This window comes from Phyllostomus discolor, chromosome 7, assembly GCF_004126475.2.
Source record: "Phyllostomus discolor isolate MPI-MPIP mPhyDis1 chromosome 7, mPhyDis1.pri.v3, whole genome shotgun sequence".
Lineage (NCBI taxonomy): Eukaryota > Metazoa > Chordata > Mammalia > Chiroptera > Phyllostomidae > Phyllostomus > Phyllostomus discolor.
In genome coordinates, this window is record NC_040909.2 from 57,348,633 (window position 1) to 57,362,825 (window position 14,193).

The following is a 14,193-nucleotide window of genomic DNA, read 5'->3' on the forward strand; positions in this document are numbered from 1 at the left end:
CTTCTCAGGGTCCCTTCTCCCTTCTTCTGGTCATGGGACTTAATCTCCCTGAGGGGTATCATCTCCCTGATACTCTTGGGCCAGGAGCTTTGGATGGGGCTTAAGCTATACCTGGACCCAGCACTGCCAGTATAAACACATATCTCCCAGCCAAGTGACTAGCTTAGGAGTGACCATGTAACCTGCACCTGGCCAAGAAGAGTCACCTGGGACTGTTGCTAAGATAGTGATGGAGGGAGTCTCTCTTTTGATAGCAGTTTCTGAAGTGGCAAAACAAAAGCCAGGAATTATTGGGGCCTCATCCTGTGGGGACAGCCCACTGAGAGTGTTGTCCCACAATTACTGTGGGAGGGAAGGGGACCTGTGCAGGACTCCTGGTGTCTGCTGATGAAAATCTTTCCAGAAAGGCAGTACTAACAGGATCTTTTGCCTTTGGTGGTTAAGAATCCTGAGCCCGGACTTTCCAGGAATAACCTTCAGAGGCTTATCCAGAGAGGCAGTGAACAAAAAACTGAGAGAAAAAGATAAGGACAAGAACAAAAGCAAACAGCAGAGCAGCCTCTCCTGGCCCTGCCTGCCTTCTCGCCACTTACCTGTCCATCCCTGGAGCCCAGGGAGAGAGAGACATTAGTGGTAGGCCCTAGGGACTAAGAGGGGATTTTTAGAGGGTCAGGACCAGCCACAAGGGCCATCCCAAGGGGAAAGGGACACTGAATCAACTCACTTTCATTCAGCACAGCATTCCCAGCAGGAGTGAGAACTGGCTGGGGTGGGCTAGAGACAGGTGACCCAGAGCTGTGGCTCCTTCCACACTTCCTCCTGGGCTCCTGGCAGCAGGGGCAGGCAGCACCCAGAGGCAGAACTCTCTAGCAGTTAAGAGTGAGGCATCAGGACTCAGACCAACAGAGGTTCAAATCCCAGCCCCCTGCCATTCCAGGTGGCTGTAAGATGTTGAAGCCCATTAGCCTGTGTTCAAATTTTGGTTCTGCTGCTATCTGGCTATGCGACCCTAGGCAAGTGGCTTCGTTTCTGTGCCTCAGTCTCCTCCACAGTGAAATAGGGATAACTGTAATATTTATTTCATAGGGTAGTTGTGAGGATTAACTGAGTTACTATGCAGATAATGCTTGAACCTGTGCCCATAACTATTCTGCCTGCTCTTTTTGTGTTTTTATTAGGAATTAATGCCTTCTCCCTATTTGCTCTGAGGGCCACTATCTGGATGCAGGCCAGGAGAGAGCTCTAAGGCTGGCTCAGTCTTCCCTCTTTTCTCTCTTTCCCTTCTCCTGCATGGAGCTCCTGCTGACATCCTGGCTGTCCTGGGTCCTTACTGTGATCTCCTACTCACACAGATCCCCAGCAGCCTCAGCGTTCCCACTCCCTGTCTCAGGTACTTGAAGGCCAGTTCCTATGGCCTGTCCTCCTCCAGCTTCTTGGTGCTTCTGCAAGGAAACATGCTCAGATATGCAGATACACAGCAGGGGCCTAGTTCTGGGGCCAGAGGCCTCCCAGCCAGTTGGGCTCTGTGGGGAGGGGAGGGGGCAGGTGTTACCAAATGGCCCAGCAGGCAGCAGAACACTGATAAACATCATCCATGTCAGATGTTGCTCTGAACTGCTCCTGAACTCTAAACATGTGGAAAAAGGCTCTGCTGGTCCACATGTAAGTGCTCCCCTACTTCAAGTCCTTTAAGTACTTCTCTGAGGGTAGATGTGTCTACTGCAGCTATAAGCTGCTGTCTGTTTATAGGACTGTTTGCTGTGAGCAGGCAGAAGTACTGTTGCCCTAGCAACGGCTGTCTGATGCAGGGTCTGCTCTGAGGAGCTATATAAATATGGAGTATTTGTAAAATATAGTCAGAGCAAAGCAGCCAGAGAGTGTGGTATATATGATAGAGAGCACACCCTTTCTCTGTCACAGGAAATTACATTTTACAGAAAAGTGGATTTAGAGCAAAAAATCAGGGGCAGCATTTGAACTGCAGCAGTGATAATTCTACAGGCCACTAAGATCCTCTTTTCTGGTAAAACATGGATGCCTTTTTATGGATTTAAGAGAAAAGGAGAGGGAATGCCAATCACTATTCTCGAAAACCTAGAAGAAGTGAGAAAGAAGAAAACGGGGCCTTCTGCAGTGTACATGCTGTGGTGACAGTCAGATTTTCTCTCTTCCATGCTGCTGAACAAAAATTCTAAGTGGCAGTTTCTGGAGAGGCCTTGTAGTATCAATAGAAAGGGACAGAAGAAATAGAAATACTAATGAGAAGGGGGTATCATTGCTGTAAGTTTTCTGTAGTCATCTGAGTAAGCACCTACTTGCAGACCCAGAATCCACACAAGCAGTGTGGGGAAGGTAAGGTGAACTGTCTCCCTGACAGTGTCCCACCTCTACACTTCGTCACAGCCCAGCCACCTGTCCAAAGCAAGGTTCCCATTCCCTAACTCTAACTATAAAAAGAAGCTTGTCTCTCTAATTGTTTTGTCCTTGTGAGAATGAAAGCTGTTAGATTCTTTGTTGAGGCATCAGGTTGCAAGAGAGTGAGGTATTTAGGGGTTGGGAAAAGGGAATCCATGCATCACTCAAGGCCTCAGAAGGGGATGCTGCTGGACAAAGGTCGACATAGCAATGCTTAACCCTGGGCCTCACAAGGCCTCTAGCCTGGAAAGGCCTTACAGAAGCAGGTAGTTTGGGATGGACACAAAACAGCAAAGGACCATGGAGCACATGTCGGTGCCTTGTCCACAAAGCTGTGATTTTTATCAATACACAAACCTCTCCAAATTGCTAGCTAACTTTTCATTTGACTGAATCACTTCTGATGAACAAGGGAAACAAAGCTGAAACAAAGTTCAACAAAGTTGAAATAAAGCCATTTTTTTTATTCCCAATAAAATCTTCAAAGTGGGGCAAAATGGGCTCCAATACTCTCTCCACATCTACCTACTGTGGGTAAGAAGCTGGCAGCTTCTGAGTACATTTCTTGGAATTGCACAAACCAGAGGAAGACCAGGCTGCTGGTCTCACAGACATTCATCACTGCCAATTCTTTTTCTTTTTAAAGGGTGGCTCATTCTCAAGGTGCCAGAAGTTGAATGAAGAAGCCACAGATGCAGCATGATCCAAAACAGTGTTGGAGGGTTGAACAAATTGGCTAGTATATGCAAAGGGAATGATTTTCACCATCTCACATCTGCCACTAATTTGGGGAGTTTATAGCTTTGAGCTATCTGAGGTTCTCTTGCTTTGTATTTGGTTGGTTCAACTCTTTTTAAAGACATGCTTGCCAGAAACCATTTGGTTTTGTTGACTTCCCTTCCTATCAAGAGAACTGCTTTGGTTCCTCCCTCTTGACCTTTGAGTTTTTCCATGGAGGTAGTGGAAGACATCTCTTTATATTTTCCTTCTGAGAACTCTCCCCCTCCCGTTAGTAGTGGGTCTGTACCTCACACAGCCTCACCTTAGGGGTGGGCCTATGACTCAGGCAGACTGATAGAATCTAAGAATCTCTTATTCTCTTGTTTCCAGGGCAGAATATATGACCAAACAAGAACCTATGGAATTCTTATATAGAGAACCTGACTTGGATACTGGAAGAGACATAGCCCCACTCCTTTATAGAATACAAATGCTAAGACTGTATAATTGGAGGGTCATCTTGGCCAGCATATGATGATAGTTTGCTCCCAAATGATGCCAATAGAAGACAAGCTGAACTGAAACACAAAAGAAAAAAACAGATTTTGTATGAACCCTTGATCCATCCCTACCTGAAGCCAACATACTCCTTAGCCTTTCTAGTAACATAAGCCAAAATATTCCCTTTTTCACTTAAGCCAGTATGAATTGGGTTTCTATCAATTGCAACCAAAGAGATTATAACTACCCTAGACACAATGGGAGTCCAGTCCCAGTAGGACCAAGCTGAGCCCCAAGTGTTGCCTCACCTATGTGTTGGGCACAGGTGTCGCAATATTCTGCATACAGGGACTCGAAGCAGTGGCAACAGTAGGGCCTTCCCTCTTTCATGATGTAGCGCTGGCCACCCAGCACTGTCTCACACTCGAAGCAGCAGAAGTGTTTCATGTGCCAGTGCCGCCCCTCAGCTTCGGTGCATTCGTCAGCAAAGATGATCTGGAGATGGGAAGCAAAATGGTTAGGGACTAGCCATGAGAATGCATTTTAAATGAGAAAAGCTAGGAGCCCCATACTAGAAGGGTAGGAAAGCAGGTCCCATCCACAAATTATTAAATAAAATTTGATATGTATATGTTCATTTTATATCTAAATCAGCTCCTGCATTTGGATTTGCCTAACTTATGATTAAACATGTTTTCTGGCCTGGGCAGTAATTACTTTCACCACATTTTAATGAGAGAAAGAATATTCTACTATGAAGAATATAAAACAGGACTAAAAACTGACAGCTCATGGGCACTGTGAACACATATATCTGTTTTATTTGGCCTATACACAATATTCTTTTTTAAAATGGGAATTTTCATATAAACACCTGGAATCCTGGCTCCTCTTTCAAATATATACTTGGCAATACTCAGTATACATTCCTGTGTGGCTGCAGTAGCTCAAACTGAGGAGGGGCTGCTGCTCTCAGATGGGCAGTTAGTTCTCCAGTCTGGCATACTCTTCACCACTCACTGTTGCGGTAATATGAGCCACCTTCATGTACACTATCTACAAGCCCTCAGAAGCATTTGCATTTTGACCTTTAATATAGAGTTTTTTAAATTTCAAAGCATAGATTTAGAAGTTTACCACAAACTACAGTAATCAAGGCAGTATGGTACTGGGATAAGAAGAGACATGTAAATCAACAGACTAGAATTGAAAGTACAGAAATAAACCCCCAAATTTATGGCCAATTGATTATCAATAAGGGTGCCAAGGACATTCAAGGAAGAAAGAACAGTCTCTTCAACAAATGGGGCTGGGACAACTGGATAGCCACATGCAAAAGAATAAATCAGAACCCCTATCTCACACTATACACTAAAAGGAACTCAAAGGGAATCAAAGCCCTAAAGATCCAAAAATTATACAATGCTAAGAAGAAAAAACAGGCATAAACTTTCCTGACCTTGGGTTAGGCAATGATTCCTTAGATACACTAAAAGTGTAAGCAACAAAAGAAAAAATTAATAAACTGGACTTTATACAAGTTAAATACTTTTGTGTTCCAAGGGACATCATCAAGAAAGTGAAAATATAACCACAGAATATGAGAATATACTTGCAAAGCAAGTATCTGATAAGGAACTAGTATCCAAATACATAAACAACAGTTATAACTCCACAATGAAAAGAAAGATCACCCAATTGAAAAATGGGCCAAGGATTTGATTAGAAATTTCTTCAAAAAAGAAAAATATACAAATAGTCAATAAACACATAAAAAGATGCTCAACACTATTAGAGCCATTAAGGATGTGCAAATAAAAACCTCTTTTCACCAAGATGACTATAATAAAAAAAGACAGTCAATAAGTGTTAAGGAGAGTGTGGAGAAATTGGAATCCTTACTTATTGATAGTGGGAATGTAAAATGGTGTAGTTGTAGAAGGAAGTTTGGATTCCTTAAAAAAAAATTAAACAGAATTTCATCCAGCAAAGACAGAGGTGTAGGTAGATACATTTTGCCTCCTCTCAATACCAAAATAAGGACAACAGATTTAAAAACAAAAACACAACCAGAACTGCCAGAAAATCAAACTCTATGGAAGTCCAACAACCAAGAAGTTAAAGGAGAAACATTCATTTAGACTGAGAGGGGCAGAGATGGGCAGCTGGGACAGAGCAGACAAATGGGAAGGTGGCAGCTGGAGAACCAGGTGGGCAAGGCAGTGGCTAGTAGACTGGGTGGTCCAACATTTGCATGAGGCCACACCAAGGAGGAACAACTGGGGACAAGACAGACCATGCAACCGGGGGTTCCAGCACCAGGAAATAAAGCCTCAAAACCTCTGGCTGTAAGAACCTGTGGGAATTGTAGTGGCAGGAGAAACTCCCAGCCTCACAGAAGAGTTTGTTGGAAAGGCCCACAGGGTTCCAAAATGTACACAAGCCCACACACCCAGAAATCAGCACAAGAAGGCCCCACGTTGCTTGTGAGAAGTGGATGAAGTGACTGAAAGCCAGATGAGAGCCAAGAAAGTGGCATTGTTTCCTTTCAGACCCCTGCCCCACATATAGTGCCACAACCCAGCTACACTGGTTGCCCTGCCCTAGCAATACCTAAGGCTCTGCCCCTTACTATATAAGAGGCATACCAAGACAAAAAAAAATGGCCCAAATAAAAGAGCAGATCAAAGCTCTGAAAATAGAACTAAGCAATGAAGAGATAGCTAACCTATCAGATGTAGAGTTCAAAACACTGGTAATCAGGATGTTCACAGAAGTGATTGAACTTGGTTGCAAAATGAAGTATGAAATAAAGGCTATGCAAAGTGAAATAAAGGAAAACATACATGAAACCAGGAGTGACAGGAAGGAAACCAGGACTCAAAATCAATGGTTTGGAGCAGAGGAACATTCAGCCAGAACAGAATGAAGAAACAAGAATTCAAAAACATGAGGAGGGGCTCAGGAACCCCCAGGACAACTTTAAACGTTCCAGCATCCAAATCATAGAGGTACCAGAAGGGGAAGAGGAAAAGCAAGAAATTGAAAACTTATTTGAACAAATAATGAAGGGTAACTTCTCCAGTCTGGTAAAGGAAACAGACTTCCAGGAAGTCCAGGAGGTTCAGACAGTCCCAAAGAAGTTGGACCCAAGGAAGTGCACATCAAGGAACATCACCATGAAATTACCCAACATTAAAGATAAGGAGAGAATCTTAAAAGTGGCAAGAGAAAAGCAGAGAGTTACCTACAAAGGAGTTCCCATAAGACTATCAGCTAATTTCTCAAAAGAAACCTTACAAGCAAGAAGGGGCTGGAAAGAAATATTCAAAATCATGCAAAGCAAGGACCTATATCCAAGATTACTTTATCCAGCAAGACTATCATTTAGAATGGAAGGGTAGATAAAGTGCTTCCCAGATAAGGTCAAGTTAAAGGAGTTCATCATCACAAAGCTCTTATTTTATGAAATGTTAAAGGGACTTATCTAAGAAAAAGGAGATGGTCTAAACTATGAACAGTAAAATGACAACAAATCCACACCTATCAACAACTGAACATAAGAACAAAAACAAAAACTAAAAGAAATTAAGCAAACAACTAGAATAGGAAAAGAATCACAGAAATGGAGATCACACACAGGGTTATCAGTGGGGAGAGGGGGTAAAAAGTAAGGGAATAAGAAGCATAAATGGTAGGTACAAAATAGACTGGGGGAGGTTAAAAACAGTATAGGAAATGGAGAAGCCAAAGAACTTACATATATGAGTCACGGACATGAACTAAGAAGATGGGTGGGGGGGAATGCTGGTGGGAGGGGGAATGCAAGGCAGAGGGGAACAAAGGGGAGAAAAATATGGAACAACTGTAATAGCATGATCAATAAAATATATTAAAAAATTAAACAGAATTTTCATATGACCCAGCAATTCTACTCCTTGGTATACACTCAAAAGAATTAAAAATATATGTGTATATGAAAAGTTGCACATAAATGTTCATAGCAGCATCATTCATAATAATTATAAAGTGGAAACAACTTAAATGTCCATCAATTGAAAAATGGCTAAACAAAATGTGATAGATACATACAATTGAATAATATTCAGCCATGGAAACAAATACAGTACTAATATATGCTACAGTATGTATTAACCTTGAACATATCTTGCTGAGTGAAAGAAGTCAGACACAAAAGGTCACATATTGTATTATTCCATTTATATGAATGTCTGGAATATGTGAATCCATAGAGACAGAGACAAGATTAGAGGTTGCCAGGGGCTGGGCGAAGGGGGGAAAGGGAAGTTTCTGCTAATCAACAGGGTTTCTTTTTGGGATGATGCAAATGATCTGGGATGGGACAGTAATGATGGGTGTACAACTCTGTAAATATATTAAAAAATCACTGAATATGTACACCTTAACAGGTTGAACTTCATATTATGTGAATTATAACTCAATAAACAAAAATTTGTGAGCACATAAATCATCACATTCTCTTTGCTATTAAATAATATAATGTCGTATCAAGAGCACTCATTTTCAGATGTGGAGACCAAACCGTGAAGGTAAAGTGGCTGCCTAGAATTACAGGGCTGGACCTGAAATCCATTTCGCAACTACCTGTCTAGAGGGTCTCTCTTGAACATCACCAAAGGCATGAGAATCCAAATTAGTTAAGGCTGATTTACTTCCTCCTAGAAGAGTGAATCTTTCATAGGCATTTTGTAAGGAAGAAATTCCCATGCAATAGTGAACTCTGACTGAAAAATGGAGTGTTTATACAGTCTCACATTTTTGCTTTCAGGGTCAGACAGAACCAAAACTGTACTTTGTGCAGGAGAAAACACCTGGGCAAGATTTTCTCCAAATGATTCCCTTAAAAGTGGTCAGCTTTAGAACATTCTCCTTTCTGCTCCAAACCCTTAAATTTTTTTAAATTGAACAATAAGCTCCAAACCTTTAAAACTAAATCAGGTTTTGTATTCTTCCAGGTTATAGATCATACCTGGCTGTGCTTCTGGTGGGAGAAAGCACCAGGTCTGGGCCTTGTGTTCCTGTCTGCTTTCTGATTCTGGGTAGCAAATCCACGTTCCTCTTAGAGTGCGGGGCAGTGGTATCCAAATGGCGTATCCATCTGCCTCCTGAGTCATCACCAGAACTCTGGTATATTGTGGGAAAATTAAATGATGCTACCAGTTTTCTTCTCTTCTCAAACCAATCTGTCCCAATGAAGTTAAGAAAACAGAACTTGAGATAAAAGTGGCACATTATTACCGATGATTTCTCCCTGGGATTCTGGCTGAAATCTAAAGCTGCACAATGCTGTTTTTCTTTCTTTAAGCATTCTGAACTGACCTAATGCCAGGAGTCTCCTCAGGTACAGAAACTAACTGCCTTTCCACACAGATGTCCATGAGACTGCAGTGTTCAGTAAAGCCAGCCACAGCCATGGACAAGCTAACAACCAGGAACGGATGGGGCATCTCTCTGGAAAGGGTTAATATAAGAAGGTGGAGTGGTCTGTGGTTTTTTTCTGTGTAGGAAGCCACTGGATGATGTGTTGGTTATACAACAGAGAACTTACAGGAAGGGCTGTAAGCCCCATGGAGAGTGCACTGACCTCGTCACAGGCTGCACAGCGCGGCTTCAGGCACTCGGCATGGTGCCTGCCACAGTATATCTTCCCATCCTGGTAGAAGTAGATCAAATCCACCAGGAGCTCATTGCAGACAGTACATATGAAGCAGGGTGGGTGCCAGCAAACACCATGGCCAGCGCGTGATGCAAACACGGCGATGTCCCCGCCATTAATCTGGCCACCACACTGTGAGGCAAATGGAAATGTCAGTGTGAACTCTGGCTCCCATCTCTCAGTACCATATGCAGGTGATGAATAACCACCACCTCCACCAATAGTCAACTACTGAGCACTATTTTCCAACTAGTCCCTGTGCTACCTGCTTTATACACGTGTCCTCCCCCCCACTCTCCTTTAGGAGGGCCACCAAGTTAAGATGAAGATAAAGTCAGAAAATAAGAACTCACAAAGGTGGGGAAGAAAGAAAAATGCTTGCAGGTAGGAGGCAAACTTACACAGAATGAAGGTCTCATTATCTTTTAGATCCTCCAAACGCCATCCAGAGGCACAGCCAAGTTTAACACCAGGAGGAGTAGGCTGTGGGGGCTGAGGGTGGGGAGAGGGGGCTGTAAGATGATAGGGGAGTGGGTTTATTAAAACATGCCCACCTTGAACTATTTTTCTGAAAGTCTTTCTGGTATGCTTTTAGCCTGTTTCCTCTAACATCTTTTTACATAGTCTTGATTGAAAAGGCACCACTTCCAAGATCTGACTCTCAAAAGGGCATCTTCTCTCTCCTTCCCCTATCTTCCCATTCACATTCCCCATACATGCCAACTAGCCATGTGAAAGGAACAAGGCAGAATCTCTGATAACCCTTCTTATAGCTGGTGTTGGGATAAAACCAATATGGTTTGAGGGTCTTTGAGGGAGGAATAAAGTGTGAAGCAGTGGGTCCAGGGGAAGGCTCTCTGCTGACCATGAGGTTTGCCACGAGGTTCACAACCCCACATGAGGGGCTGAGCTCTGGGGACAATGTCTAGAGAGTAGAAAAGCTACTTCCAAACCTTTCCTACATCATGGACCTCATGTGGGTTGAAATGCTTTATAGAAAAAGAAGTAAAGATCTTACTAGTCTCTGCGAGCTCATTCACATGACTGACCAGACAAAAGAAAGACATTATGGTACAAAAAATACTGCACCTTCCTTTTTTAACATTAGTAGAAGTGGGTAGCATACTGTTAACAGAGACACTGAGGTACATTAAAAATTTCAAGAGTTTACTTGGGGAAATACTGAATCAAATTGGGTAGCACCAAACTGACGGTGGTTAGGAGCATTCCACTGGGTGGAACTCAGGGAAAGGTTGTTATAAAGAGACGGAAGCAAAGCAAGGAAATGATTTGATTGGTTATAACTTAAACAGTTGCCTTATTTGGGAAGGCCTAGTTGGCATTTGTGATTGGTTGTTCTTAAGTTTCATTTCCTTGGATTCCAGTACATTGATTCTGGCTTAAGTTTTGGTTGGTTTATGTAGGCTACCATACAAAGTACTAGAGCCATCTCAGTGTAAAGGGCCCCTTGTTTGATTTAATAATACAGAATCCCATTCAATCTTCAACATAATTCTATGATGTAGGCATTTGTAATCCCCACTTTGCAGATGAAAAAACTGAGGAGAAGTAACATGGCCAAGGTCATCTATGAGAAATGTGAGTCAAACTTAGGTCTTTCTGCCTCCATGCTCTTGTCACTATTCTATACTATTTTTGATATCTGCCCACAAAATGTCCAACCTTTCTTCTGTCTTAGGTGAGCCCAGATGGGATGGCTCTAGGAGAAGGATTTGAGAGTGCTGGAGGTCCTGAATTGAGCAAACTGAATCTTACATCTTAACAACTGACCACATGCATCTCAAGGGTGTGTCTTAAGAATGAAGACCCCACCACCAGACCTCTGGTCCTTTGGCTCCCCTATTAAGTAGTGTCTCCATTCCATCCACATGAACTTTCTTACTCTATCCCTCTGAAATAAAAAAAAAATAAAAACAAAAAAGCCCCCAAATGGCATCCAGGCCCCTAAGGTACTATTCTCACTTTCTTTTCACAGACCCAGCTCACATATTTTCAGCACCTCAATAGGTCCCTTTAGAGCCTAAGCAGTTAGGTGTACCTATAAAAAAAAGCAGCAGGGCTAAGTGAAATGTGGAAAATAACATTTAGCATCGCAAAGCTTTTGGCATCTGAGAGGAGGGGCAGGGTGAATGCAGGCAGGCTGGTTTCTCACCATCCTGTTTTCTTTAAAACCTTCCTCTGCCATGCCCTGAGCACTCTACAGGAGAATAGGAGAGAAAACAAATCCAGACTCTTCAACCCAGGGAGTTCATGCAGGGGGTTCATGCACTTTGCTAAAGAACCCTCAAACCAAGGAGACCATCATTTACCACCCTTTAACTGTCACCAGTCCTGGAAAGATCATGGGAAAGAGGCTGACCCATGGTTCAGGCAAACTCCATTTTCTAAAGGACTCATTTTAAAATAGAAATCCATCATATGTCGTTCCTTGGCTTGACTCTTTTCAATGGATACATAAATCTCTAGGGCCCTCTATTAGTTCTCCTTCATGCCTCTACCCTGACACACTGGCCAACTGGCTATTTATTGAACGTGAATGAAATGCTACTGCCTCAGGGCCTTTGAGCTGGCTGCTCCCTTTCCCCTGCAGTCCCTTCTACAAGGCCTGCATACTTCACCCTCTCAGTTCTTGCTTGTCTTCGCTCAGAAGCCACCTTCTAAGGGTTGGGGGGAAGCACTTCCAGGCCACTTTATGAAAACTGCAACATTCCAATACTCCCAACACTTCCTAACCCAGTTCCCTCCTATATTCTTTTTATCTCATTTATTTATGTTTTTGTCTGACTTTACACTTTATTAAAAGATCAAGCTTTTAATATTTTGTTCACTGGTGTATCCCCCAGCCAAGAACAATGTCTAGCCCAAAGAAGGCACTCAATAGAATGACTGTTGAGTAAAAGTGGGCCAGAGCTATCTGTCTTCATGCCTCAGAATCTATACTCACCTGTTCACAAATAGCTCCTGTCATGGTGACTGGGAAGGGCCTGACATTCCCTCGGCCCAAGTTTTCGCGTTTCCTCTGGTTGCTGAAGAGCTTCAGCTCCCGTTTCTCTTCCTCATCCAGGGAGTTGCAATATCGGACCTGAATAGACACAGGATGGCATGGGAGAGTTGCTCTTGTTCCTTAGGATTCCTGAAGCACATGCCTCAGAGTTTTCTCATTAAACATGCTCCTATTTGGTTTTATGGTCCTGGCCTATACTTTAACACCACCAGGCTTGGGGACATTTAAAATGAGTCTTTACCTAAGACTGCTGACAGGCAAAATTACTTACTAAAGTTTACAAACTCTGGAGCCCAGGGTTTGGCAGGACCTGTTCCTCATCCTCACTGACTCATTCTGTTCACTATACTAAGATCCAATCCAAGATCTGGGACTTTCTCCTGCTTTCAAATGGATAGATCTTCAAATTGATTGTGGGGTCCTCATACTCTCAAGCCCACGTGCCCATGTATGTGGTCCTTGACACCAATGGATGGCTCCAGGCCAGCAAGCCAGAACTGTTGTCTACAGGTTCACAGCTTCTCTTTTCCCATCTCACTATTGGGAAAATGGGAGCCAGAGGCTTGAGCCTGAACAATTGGCTCAGAGGTTATCTGTGTTGCTTCACAGGGTCCTTGCCTGCTTATCTGTGAGCAGGAGGAAAGAGCAGCTGTTGGCTTTGGTTAATGCATCCACTTGCGTTAAGATATGCTCCTTCTTATCAAACACAGACACAGAAGTAAGGGAGGGAATTAAAGACATTTGGTTCAGTATTTCCCATCTCTCCCCTTATGTCTGTACATCTCGGGAATTTTGTGATAGTCTTAAATTATTACTTACTTAATACTGTTTTAAAATGGACTCGCATTCTAAAACTTGAATATGTTTACTTAAAAAGAAAGTATATTAAGATTATAAATGGAAAATCAGTATTATCTGCAAAAAACAGAGGGTCACCATAAACTAAATAGAGTTAAAAGAAAACCACATTGTTAGATTCTAGCTGGCTACTTTTATTTGTGGGAAATCCTAAAATGAAGATTCTTTTTTTAAAATTATTTTTATTTTTTAAGACTTTATTTATCTAGTTATAGAGAGAGGGGAAGAGAGGGAGAAAGAGAAGGAAAGAAATATCAATGTTGGTTGCCTCTCACGTGGACCTGGCTGGGGACCTGGCCTGCAACCCAGGCCTGTGCCCTGACTGGGAGTTGAACTGATGACACTTTGGTTCACAGCCTGCACTCAATCCACTGAGGTAAAATGCAGATTCTTCTTTTTTTAGAAATAATTTCTCATTTTTAAAAAGATTTTATTTATTTATTTTTAGAGAGGGAAGGGAAGGAGAACGAGAGAGAGAGAAACATCAATGTGTGGTTGCTGGGGGTTATGGCCTGCAACCCAGGCATGTACCCTGGCTGGGAATCGAACCTGAGACACTTTGGTTCACAGTCTGCGCTCAATCCACTGAGCTATGCCCGCCAAGGCTTAAAGTGCAGATTTGTAATGCTCCAACTTCAAAGTGGATACTAGGAGGATTTGGATAAATGTGATACTCCTGCTAGCATCAAACTGAACTTTCCCTGATTATTCAACCACTCAATTTAAAAGGAAGTGATTCCCTCATTACATGGTTCAATATCATTTACTCTCTTGTCCATGTTTCTATCCAAAGTCCCATATCTACCACATTTTAGTATACATTGTCCTACTTTCACTGCCTGTGTTATTTTAAAGTAATCTGGACATCAGAAAGGTTCATTGAAATGCTCAGATGCTTGGTCATCCAGATGGTTACAGGGAAACTTTTTGAACTAGACTGGTGCATCCAAATTTGAAAACCAGAGCAGCTGTAGAT

At 42.6% G+C, this 14,193-nt stretch overlaps 1 protein-coding gene across 5 annotated transcripts in view; it reads right to left on the minus strand.

Annotated features, from left to right (window-relative positions):
- The window catches only part of PRICKLE2 (prickle planar cell polarity protein 2), a 338,052-nt gene that overhangs the window by 45,790 nt on the left and 278,069 nt on the right, over positions 1-14,193 (minus strand). For all 5 annotated transcript variants that reach the window (XM_028518036.2, XM_036030991.1, XM_028518038.2 and 2 more), the window contains 3 exons: positions 12,300-12,437; positions 9,263-9,466; positions 3,945-4,131 (listed from right to left, as the gene is read on the minus strand). In XM_028518036.2, coding sequence (XP_028373837.1) covers positions 3,945-4,131; positions 9,263-9,466; positions 12,300-12,437 — 529 coding nt within the window. The remainder of the gene's footprint in view (positions 1-3,944; positions 4,132-9,262; positions 9,467-12,299; positions 12,438-14,193) is intronic.